This window comes from Scyliorhinus torazame, chromosome 8 (assembly GCF_047496885.1).
Source record: "Scyliorhinus torazame isolate Kashiwa2021f chromosome 8, sScyTor2.1, whole genome shotgun sequence".
In the NCBI taxonomy this organism is placed as follows: Eukaryota; Metazoa; Chordata; class Chondrichthyes; order Carcharhiniformes; family Scyliorhinidae; genus Scyliorhinus; species Scyliorhinus torazame.
Window position 1 is genome coordinate 133,687,886 of NC_092714.1, and position 18,066 is coordinate 133,705,951.

The window sequence follows — 18,066 nt, forward strand, 5'->3', positions numbered from 1 at the left end:
AGGTTGAACTCCATCTGCCACTTCTCAGCCCAGCTCTGCATCCTGTCAATGTCCTGTTGTAACCTGCAACAGCCCTTGACACTATCTACAATCCACCAACCTTCGTATCATCGGCAAACTTACTAACCCACCCTTCCACTTCCTCATCCAAGTCATTTATAAAAACCACAGTTATGGGCCAGGGTTTCGAGAACCCCAAAGTGTATCATGGAGTTCACCTGACCCACAACTTTAAATAGATTGTGGTATGGGGAGCACACGGCCCACTCTACAGGTGTGGTACAGCAGAAATGGAAAAGTAATTTTTCAAAACAAAACAATGTTTATTCTATGAACTCAAGTTAACCTTTCTAAAACAAACAGTGAACATTTTAGCAACCAGTAAATCAAATACACCCCCCAAAGAATACAACACTAAGTAATCTGTATGCTGTTCTTTTAACATCCAAAAGACTTAACAAACAGGAGCACATCAGGGTTTACATTCAAGACTGAAAACATTTATACTTCTTCTGAATTCACCAAATGATCCATAGATAATTTTTGGATGGCAGAGATCAACAGCAGTGCAGCTCACAGACACACACAAGCTTTTCTCAAACTGAAACTAAAAAAGCAGAACCAGAGCTCAGCTCCACCCACACTCTGACATCACTCCAGTAACATGAGCAGCTCCATTTCTTAAAGGTACATTTCTTAAACACCCATTTCTTAAAGGATACTCTCCCACAAAGAGCAGAGGTCCCAGAGCATATCCCTGCGGGACACCACTGGTCACCGAGCTCCAGGCGGAATACTTTCCATCCACTACCACTCGCTGTCTTCTTTCGGCCAGCCAATTCTGTATCCAGACAACCAAATTTCCCTATATCCCATGCCCCCTATATAGCCTCTATTCAATGCTGCAAATAAAATGGCATGCATAATTTTTTAATAAAAGTGAGCTTTGGTGGTAGCTGATCCACTCGGGTTCTTTGTGCTAATTATATTTGAAAGGGGCAGAAAGTTGCTGTGCAACCACCGAAAGGAACTTTGTTCTGAAATAAAATTTACCGGTGTGGAAATATAGTTGATGCACACAGGGCACGGGAAGTTTTTGTCACCATTCTAAAAACACTTTTTGATATAGTACCATTTTAAACATGCCTTAAATATTTCTTCATGATGATTAAACCACTTACATGCTTAATATGCCTGTATTTGCCAAATTAGATATGGAATAAGTTAGTTTTTTCAAATATATCCTCAACTAAATATCTTCTAAATAGTACACTGAAAAGATTGTTGAGTTCATGGCCTATTTGTTTTAGCTGAAGTTAAATCAGTCTCTTCAATTCTGGAGAACTCTTATATTTTTGGACTACAATGGCAATCTCATCAAACCACATTTGTCAGTTTCTTCCCATCTGAAAATATTAACCCCTGACGTCCGGTGGCGTCTGTGAGCTGAGCGGTTGCACAAAAGGTTGCTCCCGCCTGGAAACGCTTTTGTACCCAAGGAACAGGTACCAAACCAACCGACCCCCGACGCCCCCCCCCCCCCCCCCCCCCCCCCCCCCAGGTTGCAAGGGGAGCAAAAATAGAGAGAGAGTTGCGCGGCATGTTGGCGCAGTGGTTAGCACTGCTGCCTCATGGCACTGAGGTCCTGGGTTCGATCCTGGCACCGGGTCACTGCCTGTGTGGAGTTGCATATTCTCCCTGTGCCTGTGCCTCCCCACAATCCAAAGATGTGCATGGTAGGTGGATTGGACACACTAAATTGTCAGAAAAAATAATTGGGTACTCTAAATTGATCAAAAGAAAAAGCAAAGTTAGAAAGACCCCAACATTGGAGTCGGGGGACCTGCTTGGCAATGTGGACCCAGCAGAGTCACCAATGCTGTCCCAGTCATCAACGGAGAAGCTGATGGAGTTCATCTCGACTGAATCCCAAAATCATACGGAGGCAGTAAAGGAGGACCTAATGTCGGTGATGAAGACTGCAATTGAGACCACGCTGGCCCCCATACGGGGCACAATGGACAGGGTGGAGCGAAAGCTGGGGGCCCAAGGAGCGACAATCCGGAAAGTAGAGAAAGCAGTCAGCGAGTAAGGCGGATGGATCGCTTTGCTCAAAGCTGAGGCAGCGAGGTTGACTCAACCCAAAAACACTAAAAGCCAAGATGACAACCAAGAGAGAAGGTCCCGGCTGCAAAACCTCTGGATTTTCGAGCTACAAGGGAGCACAAGCATCCAAGATGCTCGTTGGGCTAATAAGAAGGCAAAAGTATCAGAGATGTTCGGGAAACTTGTCGGGGAGGAGGACTTCACCAAACCTCCAAGAGGTAGACTGGGCCCTACAGTTCGCTCCGCCAAAAGCAGAGACCGGGGGAACCACTGCAGGCAGTAATTGTAATACTGCACAAGTACCCAGATAAGGAACGAATCCTGCGTTGGGTGAGGAACACGCAGTCGTGCAAATAGGAAGTTCACACCATCCATGTCCACCAAGACATTGGAGCCAACCTGGCCAAGCACCGAGCGGAGTTCAGTGGGGCCAAAGCCAATGGGGCGAGGGGTATACATTGTCTGCGGGAGTGCTTTTTTTTGGAAAGAGGACGGTGGCGGCGCCCATCTTGAACAGGCCAAGAGCGAAGACGAACCTGGGGACAGGGGCATGTTGACGAGACAAACATGGCTGACCCCATTCTTTTTGGGGGGTGGCGGTCAGAGACCTCTCGTCAGGGTAGTCACACGGAACGTGAGGGGTCTTAACGGCCTGGAAGGTGAGGGGACTTAACAGCCCAACCAAAAGATTCCGAATCTTCGCCCACCTAAAAAGCCTGAGGGGTGACATAATCCTCCTGCAGGAGCCGTTCCTAAGAGCTACGGACCAGATGAGGGCAAGGGAATGCTGGGTGATTCAGGCATATTAGGCAAACTTCGCCACAAGGGCAAGGGTGGGTGGCAATACTATTCGGCAAGAGGGTAGCCTTCTCGGCGACCAACACAGTGACGAACCCGAGGGGACGGTACATAATGGTAGGAGGGGTTTTGGAAGGCCCCCCTCCCCAGTGGTTTAGTGAATGTGTACGCCCTAAACTGAGATGACACCGAGTTCATCGAACAGATGATGGCAGATCCCCGACAACAACGCCCACCAACTGAACTTGGGGGGAGACTTTAATTGTGTCCTGGACCTGAAGGCAGATAGGTCCAGCCCCAAATCAGAGGGCAAATCCGGAATGGTCAAGGAACTGACTACCTTCATGGTGGAGATGGAGGGGCTGGACCTGTGGAGGTCCAGCCACCTGAGGGAAAAGGAGTTCTCCTCCACCTCCCACATCCACAAGGTCTATTCCCGAATAGACTTCTTTGTAGTAGAAAAGTCGGTGGTTCCAGGGATAGGAGGGACGGAATACACCGCAAGCATAATGTCGGACCATGCATCACACTGGTGAATGTGAGTTGGAGACAGACCCCCCGACCCTCCTCGCCGACTAGGCTTTTTGCAAAAGGATGACACCAGCCGTGAGAGTACCTTTAAGAAATGGGTGTTTATTACTGCAGTGATGTCAGAGAGTGGGTGGAGCTGGGCTGTCTGTCAGTTTTTTACTTTTGTTTTAGGCTGTTTGTGCAGGGTGTGTTTTAGTTTAGTTTTCAGTTTTGGAACTGAAGCCAGACCAAGCAGGTATACTGCTGTTCTCTCTGCCATCAAAAGACTATCTCTTGATCATTTGGTGAATTCAGAATTATAAATGTTCTCAGTAGTGAATGTAAACCTAATGTACTTCTGGTAGAAGGTGTTTTAAGTCTTTTGGATGTTACAAGGAAAGCTTAAAGGATTACTTAGTGTTGTATTCTTTGGGGGTTGTGTTTGAATTAATGGTTGCTAAGATGTTCACTATGTTTTTAAAAAGGTTAACTTGAGTTCATTGTTTTGTTTTTAAAAATGCGTTTCCATTTTTGCTGTACCACACCTGTAAAGTGGGCCGTGTGCTCCCCATACCACAATCTATTAAAAGTTGTGGGTCAGGTGAACTCCATGATACACTTTGGGGTTCTCTAAACCCTGGCCCATAACACTTGGCTCATACCAACACACACGTGCAACACGGGTCACTAGAAAGCCAGCAGGAGCTAGAACCCTGATGTTTCACTTCTTCTTCTCTTCCCTGAACCAGAAGTGATGAGGCTAAAAGGACTCCCCAGTCAATTGCCCTGACCATTAGATAAATTGGAATGTATTTGGGAGGAGCTCTTTTACCCTCAATTTTAGACTTGTGCCAGCTTTGCTGTTTTTGACAGTATCTCTGTTTACTTTTTAATCATAGAATCTCACAGCACAGGAATGAGCTATTTGGCCCATTGTGCTGCAGCTCTTGATAGTGCTTTCCAATAAGCTTCAGTCCCAACACTTCACCACCCCAACTCCCTCAAAGCCCTGCACATTTCACACTGAATTTCCTTTTCACACTGAATTTTCTGCTTCTGATTGGGGAACTCTTCTAAAACTTTGAATCTCAATGCCTTTTCCAAATATCTTTGTATGAAATGTACAAAGGTTTATAAATTATCGACTAGGGATTGTGGACCAACAGCGTCCACACACTGCTGAACTAAGTCTGATTACCTGATATTTGCAAAGATTAGAAAGTGAAGCTCTGGAGTTTTAATTATGAGCTGTGTATAGGAAATGTTTGTGCTGTAACTTGAGGTTAAAGTGAGGTGGTCAGTTTCTGCTCATGGGTTATTAATTGTCAATATAATATATTTTCTCTTGTGGACAATAAAGTTACAGGCCTTTGTATTGCAGGGAATGATGATTGATGAAGCAGATGAGTTTGTGTCTGGGCCACAGAACAGAAACAAACGGCCGGTGGAGCAAAACATGGCAGGTGTTCCAAAAAGGCGTCGTTGCATGTCACCATTATTGAAGAGCCGACCACCAACAGCAACTAATTACATTGGAGGCAAGGGCCCTCCCCTTCAACCAGTTTCACAACCAGTTTCACAGCCAGACCTTATAAAGCCAATAGCTATTCTTCAAGGTATGGGGGTATCCAAATGCTCTAGTCTGCAGATTGCTGTAGAGTTATCATGCTATTAAGGAGAAAGAAGCTCAAATGTCTGTGACCACCTATTATCTCAAATTGATGTCAATGTTTGCTGTTGCTAAAATTAAGGAATGCAAAATCTGCTGATTGCTTTGTTGAATCCATTGTGCCTAAATCCAAAGCAGCATGTAGAAGTGAATCCGCCAAAACTATAATGATTTGTCACATAATTCAGTCTGCATGCTTATTGTACATTAATTACTATTTTTGTTGAAGACGCTATAGATTGAAACATGTTCATCATTTTGCTTTCCTGCGCATTACCTTCCCTGCAGTGTCATGCTGGGAGTGATTTTAATGCCATTTGTACCTGTCAAGTGTTTCACTCCTGTGACTTCAATCCTGATGTTCCTTCCTCGGTCAGGAGCTTTGGCGATGCACCTTTTCTTTTTAAAAAAAACAAACATTTTATTAAGGCATTTGTGATTTTTAAACAATTTTGAATGCAAACTTAACACAATAAATAACACCACCCCACCAACAACCATACTCAGCCAACATGGCTTACACACACAGTTCCCCAGTCCTCCCATCTCCTCTCGCTGATCACGCCTCAACTATCGCCCCCCTACCCCCCTTTCGTATCTGCTAACAGCATAATTTTCCCCGAGCCGATAAACGGCTGCCACCTCCGGGCAAACCCTAATGCCGATCCTCTCAGGGCGAACTTGATCTTCTCAAGCCTGAGAACCTGGCCATGTCACTAACCCATATCCCCGATTTCGGGGGTTCCGAGTCCCTCCACGCCAATAAGATCTGTCTCTGGGCTACCAGGGAGGCAAAGTCCAAAACATCAGCCTCGCTTGCCCACTGGACTCCCGGGTCTTCCGACACTCCAAAGATCGCCACCTCTGAACTCGGCGCCACCCTTGCCTTTAGTACCATGGAAATGACATCGGCAAATCCTTGCCAGAATCCCTTGAATGGACTTCCGGTGGCGCCCTTGAGGAAGCAGATCACAGGTCGGAACGCTCCCGCCCGCGATGGGCAAACGGACCTTTTAAACTGACTTTTGCGGGACCTGGCGACCTGGTTTGGTTGAGGGGACGATAGGAAGAGGCTCCCCCCCCCCCCCCCCCCCCCCCCCCAGGGCATGAGCAGCTGGACCAGAAGTGGTCGAGTGGAGCTGCAGGGCTCGAAGCGGGAGCAGCTGGGACCCCAGGCCAGGCGGCGAAACATGGCGGACGGCAGGGACCAGGGAGCGGAGGCTCACTGACCAAGGGAGCAGCAGATGGAGTTTTTTAAGAACTGCTTCGTCGAATTGAAGAGGGACATGTTGGACCCGATGAGGGCGGTAATGGACCGAATGGTCGAGGCGCAGGCGGTCGAGGAGAAGGCGTTCAGGGAGGTCGAGGTGAAGCTCTCCAGCCAGGCGGACACGGTGGCGGAGCTGGAGCACAAGGTGGAAGAGCTGAATGCCCGCCAGAGGAGGATGCAGGAGCAGCTTGAAGAGCAGGGGAACAGAGCCAGGAGGCAGAATTTGAGGATCTTTGACCTCCCCGAGGGCTGCGAGGGGTCGTATGTGGGTGCATACGTGAAAGGTATGCTCGAGGCGCTGATGGGACCGGAGGCCTCCCCCCGACCCCTGGAGTTGGATGGGGCACATAGAGGCCCAGGAAGGAAGCCCAGGATGGGCGACCGACCGAGGGCCTTGGTGGTCCGCTTTCACCGGCTGGCTGACGGGGAACGTGTGCTGCGATGGACCAAGGCGGAGAGGAGCAGTAGATGGGAGAATTGTGAGGTGCGCATCTACCAGGACGTGGGAACGGAGCTGGCCAAGAGGCGTGCAGGAATCATCAAGGTAAAGGCAGCCCTCTACAAAAAGGAGGTGAGGTTTGGAATGCTGTATCCTGCGAAGCTTTGGGTTACGTTTGAGGAACTCCACTACTATGAGACACCAGAACAGGTTTGGACTTTTATTAAAGAAAGGAAGCTGGACTTGAACTAACGGGCACTTAATTTTCTCAGTGCTGTACAATGGCGGCGGTCTGTTAACCTAATTTGCTCTGACTAGGTGTGGACTTTTATTAAAAGAAGAGGCTGGACTTGAACTAAAGGACTCTGTCTCTCAGAGCTTTTGTGTGGCGGCAGTTTATTAAATTAACCTGTACTGTAATGTTCTATCCAAGATTGTTTTCAGCTGGGACAGAGAGCGGGGGCTGGAGGGCGCATTGTGTAGGGTGTTTTGGGGGGATAGCATCGGGGGGGTGGGGGGGGTGGGGGGGGGGGTAGGGTAGAGTTTCATCGGGATATCGGCGGGATATCGGGACCTCTGATAGGGGGATGGGCTGGGGACTGTTTAAGGGACTTGAAAGACTGTGAGATACAATCAGGTTAATGGGTCCTTGGTGTTTGGGGGGAGTGCCCGAGCGCTCGTGTGGGAGACAGGCGCCAAGGGCAGGGGTCAGCGTAGCTAGCGTAGGTCAGGGGGCCCCAGGGAGAGTAGGAGGAGGGGCGAGCTAGGGCCAAGTGCAGGGCTGGTCTGGCAGGTCAGGCCTCGGGGGGGGGGGGGGGGGGGGGGTGTAGGGGAGGTTGGGGGAGGGGGAGGGGGGGGGGGCAGCCAGGAAGGAGAGCAGAGAAGACTTAAGTGGGCAAGGGGGGGGTGTCCAGGTATCCCCCGGGGGAGAAGGTCTCTTGCAGACTCTTGGGGAACAGCGCGGGAAACCGATTGGAAGGGGGGGGGGGTTAAAGCCACGTTAGTTTAGTTGAACACGTGGGGCAGGGCAAACAGTGCTTACAGGGGAAGTGCTTTATTAACGTGTTTATTCTTTCCCACTGTTTGTTTTCACTATGTTAAGACTCTTTGCATCGGGCCTGTTTTCTCTCTGGAAATGTTACAAATTTGTTTCAAATAAAAAGAATTAAAAAAAAAAAAAGAATCCCTTGAACTTCGGACATGCCCAAAGCATGTGGGCATGATTTGCGGGCCCTCCCACAAATCGGCCACACCTGTCCTCCATCCCTTCAAAAAACCTGCTCATCGGGCCACAGTCATGTGTGCCCGGTGGACCGCCTTAATTTGTATCAGGCTGAGCCTGGCACAAGATGAGGATGTGTTGACTCTACTCAGAGCATCCTCCCACAGACCCGCCTCTGGTTCCTTGCCCAACTCATCCTCCCATTTACTCTTTACCTCCCCTATCTGGGTTCCTTCCCACTCCATGAGCTCTTTATAAATTTCCGAGACCTTCCCCTCCCCTACTCCCACTTTCGAAACTACCTTGTCCTGTGTCCCCTGAGGCAGTAGAAGCGGAAAGGTCGAGACCTGCCTCCGTGCAAAGTCCCTCACCTGCAGATAACGGATCCCATTCCCTCCTACACATCCACCAAGCACGGAAAGCTGCCGTCAACGAACAGGTCCCCTAACCGCTCCATCCCAGCTAGCTGCCATCTCAGAAACCCCCCATCCAGCCTCCCCGCCCAAACCGGTGGTTACCACAAATTGGAGTCCATGCTGACGCTCCCTCCACTCCCATATGCTTCTGCCACCACCACGGTGCTTGTGGAGTACCGTGCCGGCGAGAACGGCAGAGGTGCTGTTGCTTGTGCCCTTACATGATGCCGCCCCCACACCGACTCCTCCCCCACTACCCACTTCCTAATCATAGCTAGATTTGCTGCCCAATAATACTTCCTAAAATTTGCTAGGGTCAAACCCGCCCCCCGGCTCCGCTCTAACAGCAACTTATTTGCTCACAGGGTTTTACCCACCCATACGAACCCAGAGATCACCACATTGACCCTCTCAAAAAAGGCTTTTGGGATAAAAATAGGGAGGCATTGGAATATGGACAAAAATCTCGGGAGAACCGTCATCTTTACAGCCTGTACCCTCCCCGCCAGTGACCCACCTTCAAAAGTCCTCTTTCATCTGCTCCACTAACTGGGCCAAATGTAATTTATGCAGCTGCTCCCATTCCCACGCCACCTGGATTCCCCAGTATTGAAAACTCACTCCCACCACTTTGAATGGCATCCCCTCCCCAATCTCCTCTCCTGGTCCCTCGCCTGAATCACAAAGACCTCACTCTTACCCATATTCAATTTATACCCCGAAAACCGGCCAAATTCCTCTAGGATCTGCATAATCTCTCCAACGGGTCAGAAATATACAGGAGTAGGTCGTACGCATATAAACGAGACCCTGTGCTCCCAGCCCCCCGGACTATCCCCTGCCAGTCCTTTGACGTTCTTAGTGCCATCGCCAGTGGCTCCATAGTCAAGGCAAACAACAGTGGGGAGAGTGGGAGATGCATCTCTTCTATGAGATCATTGAACATAGAACGATACAGCGCAGTACAGGCCCTTCGGCCCACGATGTTGCATCAACTAACTCAGTACAAAGCATGGCTAAACTTGGGACGCTGTGTTCATTTTTCCCAATTGATTTACATGGCCTTTTATTTCGTTCATAATCTTAGATGGGACAGTTATCACAAAATGATGTACACAAAATGCTCTGAACTGTCAGTAATCTTGAGTCTTTGGACGTTTCCAACTTTAGTTTTTACAGTTTTTAGGCAGATATGTGCAATGGTGTCAGAATAACCATTTATATTCTTAACACTCGTGGAGATAGTTGCTGATACAACTTTAGAGAACTTAATGCTAGTTCCATTATTCCCAACCAGTGCTACAAATGAATGGGAGCAACTTACAAGAGTGCACCATGGTTTCCAGATTCACAAAGACCTTCCGAAAACCAGACCAACTGTTAAAGCCACAGGCTAGAACGTGACCGTTTAATCTGATACCACATTGGTAGAGTATCAGTCATTTTGAGCCATTAGCCAAGCTACTGTGGAATAAATATCCTGTTGATGCTGTCGAGCATCCCACTTAAGTGAACTTGACGGCTGCATTTGCTGAAGTATTTCTTGACTTGAGGACAAAGCAGTCCAAAGTTTCTGCGTATGCTGCTTATTGAAAGCGATATTGTTCTGGCAGTATAATTCCGCATAATAGTCTGAGGAAAAATGGTGTTGCCGTTGGTAAATCAATGGGGACCATTGAGACCTTCATGCAGTTTCTACCTTTAAAGGCCAACAGAATGGCTGTTCTGTGAACTAAATGGACTCTATCTTATTATTTAGTGAGAGTCTACAGTTGTGTGTGTGGATCTCAAAATGACTGTGCAGTATCCATCAGTTGGATAAACCACCACCAAAGATGCTCGTATGAGACTAACTTTGAAGCCTACGAGGTGTCTTAATCCCTCATGACTGTATACAGGTTGAGTATCCCTTATTCAAAATCCTCGGGGCCGAGAGTGCCTCAGATTCCGGAATTTTTCAAATTTTGGAATACCAAGCTGCAAAGACCCTCGAGCACTGCTCGGAGTCGCCGGTCGGTGCTGTGTTTGATGGGGTGTACACAGCGTCCCTCCCGACAGGGAATCCGGTACCGGGTTCAACTTTTTCGGTGCAACAAACTTGTGCCGTCAGTTAGAAAGCTACATGTGTGCCCACGTGTTCTGCCACAGGAGCAGGACACCGTGCTAGGAACAGCCAACACAGTGTGGATTTCAGAGCTTTTCGAATAAGGGATACTCAACCTGTAATTCAATTATTTAATGTAGTAACCACAGCCCCCCCCCATCCAACACACATATTTATTCTTCTTTATTGTTGGGCTTTTTCTTGACAACAGAATCCTAACTGATGGAATATAACTGAAGAAAAGTGAATTGATAATTTCTGGTAACCTGCTTGCTCAAATGTCGGGTGTGCTCTATAATCTGACTTTATTGTTGTTTCTGAGCTGTCCTGAGAGATAGCACAGGTCAACACAATTCCTTGGGTCGGGATTTCATCCTTTTGCTTCTGAGATAATTAGGGCACTGTATTTAAAAATGCATGGTAGTTTTGTGTTAAATTTTATGGTCGGAGTTATATTATCACCTGTTTCTCCTTTCCAGAGGTTGAAGAAAACCAGGCTGCGTGTGTGGACTATGTTGAAAACAATATTGCAGAACCACTTCCAATTGAAATTACAGCCCAGAGACTTGAGTCAGCACCATCTCTAATCCATTCAACATCTGGCTCTGAGGAGTCCACAGAAGAATTAGCGAATCATGAGAATGACAATGGTCCTTTAGTCAATAATAATTTGATCGGCAGCGTTGAGCTTAACTACGAGCAATCAAAGGACAGTGGAATATGTCAGGATGGACTTTTAAACAGGTCTTCACCAAATGCCATTAAAACACTTATGAGGTCAAAGCAACAAGAGACTAATACAGAACTAAGGGCACAAATTTTTAAGGAGATACGTAAGCCAGGCAGACGTAAGTATGTTTGAAGAATAAAATGTCATTCGTTCTGCTCCACGGGACTATGTGCAGCAATGTGCTCCATGTTAGTCATCGTTTGTTGTTGAGACAAATAAGAAAATTCAGCACTGTGCCCTCCTGCTCCAGAGGTGCTAAGGCTTAGGATGCTTTTTTTAAAATTAAAGTGCGTATGTGTGAGATGTGCTTTCACCTGGTGATGCAAGAGCCCAAATTCACTGAATTTGCCCTTGCTTTGTCTCATTCATTAGTGTGATTTTTGTTTCATTCGGTGTAGTTATCGATGTCTTCTTCAATCCCTTTTTGCTTCTCTGTATTTTGTTTCTTTCTCCATGATCCAACATTGATCTATAGGCCAGACATGCACGATTGCAATGATTTTGCAGTGTACACAATGGAAGTCAAAATTCCAATCAAGTATACAGCAAGATTTGACATTGAATTCTCTTCAGTGTCTTGGGTACAAATTAGTGGTTGCTGCTTTTCCCAATCCTTATAGTCATATACCACTTGGCTGGTGAGTTAATGAGTACAGAATTCTCTTCCAGGTAATTTGAGTATAATTACCGAAAAACTGATTTAAGTAGTAGCTAAAAACGAGAACTGATCAGGTTGTCATCTTAAATTTAGGGAGATTTATCCTTTGTGTTTTCCTCTTTGCATGAATGCAGTCTAAGGAAGGCAGTGGTATAGTGGTATTTTCACTGGACTAGTAGACCAGAGGCCCAGAGTAATGCTCTGGGGACCCAGGTGCAAATCCCGAAGGTGAAATTTGGATTCAATAAAAATCTGGAATCAAAAGTCTAATGATCATGAAATCATTGTTGATTGTTGTAAAAACCCACCTGGTTCACTAATATCCTTTTAGGAAAGGAAATCTACTCTCTAGGGAAATAAATCTGCCATCCTTGCCTGGCCGACATGTGATTCCAGATCCATAGCAATGTGATTGACTCTTAACTGCCCCTTCAGGGGCAATTAGGGATGGGTAATCAATGCTGGCCCAGCCTGAGACACCCACGTCCCATGAACAAATTAAAAAAGTCTGATCGAGCACAGTTATGTAGATCTATTCAGGATCTTCATATGTGAACCTGGACATTTGGCTGTTTAAGCTGTTAAACAGTGGTGGATACATGAGCTTAATCATGTTATTTGATGGCCACCTATTCCCATTTTCTACTAGTGGTCATTGGATGTCAGTCAATAATATAAAAGGGCTTCCAGTGAATTATATAGGGGACTAGCAAGCGCGTGGAGGCTCTCTTTTCCGAAGCGCAATGGACATCGGAACAAGTTTAAGACTCAACAATTCGGCTTTGGAAGGCACCTACCTTAGAAAAATGCCAAAAAGAGGCAAAAACAAGAAAGATTCGGGTCGTAATCACTCATCAGACTCCGAGGCTGCATAGGGTTTGACACTAAGTAAGATGGTGGGGGCGGGTTCTCCTTCTCCACTACCGACCATGTAGCGTACGGCCGACGACATTGATCGCATAGTGGCTATTGAATTGGAAAAATAATTTTCAAATCCTTTGTAGCTCTGGCCTACGTGAATGTAAAATTAGAGAAAATTAATAAAATCGTTGAAGCACGTGGTGCCATAGTGAAGGGTATTGAAATAGCCCTATCGGACCATAGTGACCAGACCACGTCCTTAGAAGCTGACCTGCCCTCCGTAATCGAGACCAACAAAGATCTGAAGACTAAAATAAACACCTGGAGAACCAGCCACAAAGGTAAAATGTTTGCATCGTGGGGTTACTCCGCGGAGGCGGGAGAGGGCAATGCCCCTATTGAATACTTTCCTAATATGTTATAGAAAATGGTGGGTGATGGGGTACTCTCGTGCCACCCTGGGGTTGCATCGGACTCATCACACACTGCAAACAAGGTCTCAAGCTGGGGAACCACCACGGGCAGTGATTATTCGGTTCCACAATTTAAAAAAAGAAAGAGCAGATCCTTCGCTGGGCCAGGGAGCACCAGGAGACAAAGTGAGAAGGCCATCCATTCAACTCTACCAAGAGCTTGAGTGCGGATCTGGTAAAAGAAGAGCTGACTTTAATGGGGTGAAGTCCATCCTATATAAAAGAGGATTTAGGTTTGGTATGATCTACCCAGCCTGCCTCCGAGTGACCGTTGGGGAGAAGAATCATTTATTTGATTCTCCCGAATAAGTAAACTCCTTTGTTCAAAGAATTAACATGGACTCTGTTTAATACTTCTTCCTGTTTGCTTTATTATGTACACCGATGTCCGGGCATTTTATTACATGTTTTTACTGAAGTCGGGGTTTGTAGTTGTTGAGTTTTATGTGTTATTTATCGTTGTGTTGCAAATTATATTAGTGTTGCCTTTTCTGTGTCTGGTTGAATGGAGAACCTCCCAGATAATGATGAGGTTATCTGACGGGAGTGATGAATGAGGGTTTGCTGCAGCTCTTCACAAGCAGTTTGTGATTAGGAGTATAGACTATACCTTTAGTAGATTATTGTTAAATAGGGATTTAGGGATACAGTATTGCTTATTAATATTGTTAAGGGGTGTTACTGGGATTGGGGGGGGGGTGGGTAAGGGTGTTAATATTGGTTGATTGATGGTGTCTACGAATCTTTGTCTATCAGACCATACGACTTGGCTTGGTTTTGCAGTCTTGGGAGGGTTTCCTCACTTCATCTTTCTGAGATCCCTTGCTTGATATCTCTCATTGGTTATGGCTGACTCCGGTATAGGAAGTAATGCGAGACCGCCACTTCGCTTGGTAACCTGGAATATTTGGTGTCTAAATGGTCCAGGGAAGCGGGCCAAGACTTTTGCCCATGTCAAGAATCTAAACTCAGATGCTGTGTTTTTACAGGAAACTCATCTATGTGTAAAGGACCAACAAGGCTTCGTAAAAGCTGGGTGGGACCGGTCTTTCACTCAGGTTTCAACAGTCGGGTTAGAGGCACGGCAATTTTAATTCATAAAAGAATACAATTTTCTTTCTCTCGGGTTACAGATTATTCTAATGGTCGCTATATTATTCTCTGTCTTCATTGATAAACACTCCAGTAATCCTTGTAAACATCTCTGCTACCAGCTGGGATGACCCGAATTTTGATCAATTCAGTGGTGAACTCCCTCGCTGATCTGGATTCGCACCTAAACTGTGTCTTGAACCCTATATTGGATCATTCCATACCAAAGTCTCTGACCCCATCTGGGGTGACATAAGAACTAGGAACAGGAGTAGGCCATCTGGCCCCTCGAGCCTGCTCCGCCATTTAATGAGATCATGGCTGATCTTTGTGGACTCAGCTCCACTCTCCGGCCTGTACACCATATCCCCGAATCCCTTTATTCTTTAGAAAGGTATCTATCTTTTTCTTAAAAACGTTTAAAGAAGGAGCCTCAACTGCTTCACTGGGCAAGGAATTCCAGAGATTCACAGCCTTTTGGGTGAAGAAGTTCCTCCTACACTCCGTCCTAAATCTACTTCCCCTTATTTTGAGACAATGCCCCCTAGTTCTGCTTTCCCCGACCAGTGGAAACAACCTGCCCGCATCTATCCTATCTATTCCCTTCATAATTTCATATGTTTCAATAAGATCCCCCACATCCTTCTAAACTCCAGTGAGTACAGTCCCAGTCTACTCAACCTCTCGTCATAATCTAATCCCCTCAACTCTGGGATCAACCTAGTGAATCTCCTCTGCACTCCCTCCAGTGCCAATATGTCCTTTCTCAGGTAAGGAGACCAAAACTGAACACAATACTCCAGATGTGGCCTCACCAACACCTTATACAATTGCAGCATAACCTCCCTAGTCTTGAACTCCATCCCTCTAGAAATGAAAGACAAATCTCGATTAGCCTTCTTAATCACCTGTTGCACCTGCACACCAACTTTTTGCGACTCGTGCACCAGCACACCCAGGTCCCTCTGCACAGCAGCATGTTTTAACATCTTACCGTTTAAATAATAATCCATTCTGCTGTTATTGCCCCCCAAAATGGATAGCCTCACACTTGGCAACATTGAATTCCATCTGCCAGACCCTAGCCCATTCACCTAACCTCTCCAAATCCTTCTGCAGACTTCTGGTATCCTCTGCACTTTTTGCTTTACCACTCATCTTAGTGTCGTCTGCAAACTTTGACACATTGCACTTGGTCCCCAACTCCAAATCATCTTTGTAAATTGTGAACAACTGCGGACCCAACACTGATCCTTGAGGGACCCCACTAGTTACAGGTTGCCAACCAGAGAAACACCCATTTATCCCCACTCTCTGCTTTCTGTTAGTTAACCAATCCTCTACCCATGCTACCACTTTACCCTCAATGCCATGCATCTTTAGTTTATGCAGCAACCTTTTGTGTGGCACCTTGTCAAAAGCTTTCTGGAAATCCAGATATACCACATCCATTGGCTCCCCATTATCTACAGCACTGGTAACGTCCTCAAAAAATTCTACCAAATTAGTCAGACACGACCTACCCTTTATGAACCCATGCTGCGTCTGCCCAATGGGACAATTTCCCTCCAGGTGCCCCGCTATTTCCTCCTTAATGATAGATTCCAGCATTTTCCCTACAACCGAAGTTAAGCTTACCGGCCTATAATTACCCGCTTTCTGCTGACCTCCTTTTTTAAACAGTGGTGTCACGTTTGCTACTTTCCAATCCTCTGGGACCACCCCAGAGTCTAGTGAATTTTAATAAATTATCACTAGTGCGTTTACAATTTCCCTAGCCATCTCTTTTAACACTCTGGGATGCATCCCATCAGGGCCAGGAGACTTGTCTACCTTTAGCCCCATTAGCTTACCCAATACTGCCTCCTTAGTGATTACAATCATCTCAAGGTCCTCACCTATCATATCTTTATTTCCATCAGTCACTGGCATGTTGTTTGTGTCTTCCACTGTGAAGACTGACCCAAAAAACCTGTTTAGCTCCTCAGCCATTTCCCCGTCTCCTATTATTAAATCTCCCTTCTCATCTTCCAAAGGACCAATATTTACCTTAGCCACTCTTTTTTGTCTTAGTGACCAGAGCACTAACCTCATTTGTAGAACGGATTGGTGGGGTAGACCCGTGACGATTTCTGCACCCAAATGATAAAGCCCCCCCCCCCGGCAAGTGTCCACTGTGCTATTCCCAAATTGATATTTTTCTTTGTTGATCAGGCACTTCTCCCTTCAGTGGTGGCAAGTGAATATTTGCCAATTGCCATCTTGGACCAGGTTTGATTCCCGGCTCGGGTCACTGTCTGTGCGGAGTCTGCACGTTCTCCCCGTGTCTGATGGGTTTCCTCCGGGTGCTCCCGTTTCCTCCCACAGGTCCCGAAAGAAGTGTTATTTGGACATTCTGAATTCTCCCTCCGTGCAGCTGAACAGGCGGCAGAATGTGGCGATTAGAGGCTTTTCACAGTAACTTCATTGCAGTGTTAATGTAAGCTTATTTGTAACAATAAAGATTACTAAAATTAACATTAAATTAAATTTACGCTTTGGTTTTGGCCCTTCCCAACGCCCACCTTGGAGACTAGAAACCACATTGATGTCTGACGACCAATTCTGTGAGAGTGTTTGTCTGCTGCCACAGAAGACTTTATTAAGCTTAACAAGTCAGAATCAATCTCTCCTTCGATGCTCTGGGAGACAGTAAAAGCTGTCATAAGGGGGGAAATTACCTTGCGTAAAGGCCACACCACGAAAACGGAGAGATTGGAGCGACAGAGACTGGTGGATTCTATTTTGGAAGTTGACCGCCAATATTCAATTGCCCTAATGCCAGAGCTACTGACGCAAAGGAAACAATTGCACGTCTAATTCAAACTGATATCTACTGGTCAGGCTGTGTCGGTTACGGTATTCTAGGGGTACCTTCTACGAACATGAGGAGAAGACTTAGTTGCCTTCTGTCCCATCAGCTCAAAAGGCAAAGCGCCTCTCAAGAGATACCTAGGATTCAGAACAAAGAGGGTAATCTGATTTCCGCTCCTCTCCAGGTTCATGCGGCTTTTAGTTTGTATTACTGTGTGAACTATATGAGTTTGAGCCTCCTCTGAACACATGGGTATGATGAGTTTTTTTTTTTAGATGATCTACATATCCTGACCATCGAGGAAGGCAGGAGACAGGAATTTGATTCCCCCTTATGCGTGGGAGAAATACCAAAGTGCATTGGGCGACGACAATCTGGCAAAGCCCCTGGTCCTGATGGCTTATATAAAAGGTTCTTGGAGCAGCTCATACCTTTATTAATGGACATGTTTAACGACTCACAGTCCAGTGGTTCACTACCTGATCCTCACACAAGCCTCAATTTCTTTACTCCTCAAAAGGGGACAAGGACCCACTAAAATGTGGGTCATACATTTCACTTTTAAATACGGGCTTAAGCTGCTGGCTAAGGTCCTGTCGTCCCGGCTGGGGCATTGTCTCCGAGTTATATCAGGGTCAGACGGACTTTGTAAAGGGCCAGAAGTTGTCGCCCAATGTTCAATGTCTCTTAGACGTTCTCCTTTTCCCCCTCCATTTATCCGGAACCTGAAGCCACAGTGTCTTTGGATGCAGAAAAAGCATTCAATAGGGCGAAATGAACTATCTACTTGAGATTCTGGGGAGATTTGGATTCGGACCTGAATTCATTTAATGCCCCTAAGGCCAACATTTGTACAAATTCAGT

At 46.4% G+C, this 18,066-nt stretch overlaps 1 protein-coding gene across 2 annotated transcripts in view; it reads left to right on the forward strand.

Moving 5' to 3' along the window:
* ints6 (integrator complex subunit 6) overlaps positions 1–18,066 on the forward strand; it is a 202,364-nt gene that overhangs the window by 158,029 nt on the left and 26,269 nt on the right. For both annotated transcript variants that reach the window (XM_072514208.1, XM_072514207.1), the window contains exons 15-16: positions 4,796–5,030; positions 11,014–11,382. In XM_072514208.1, coding sequence (XP_072370309.1) covers positions 4,796–5,030; positions 11,014–11,382 — 604 coding nt within the window. The remainder of the gene's footprint in view (positions 1–4,795; positions 5,031–11,013; positions 11,383–18,066) is intronic.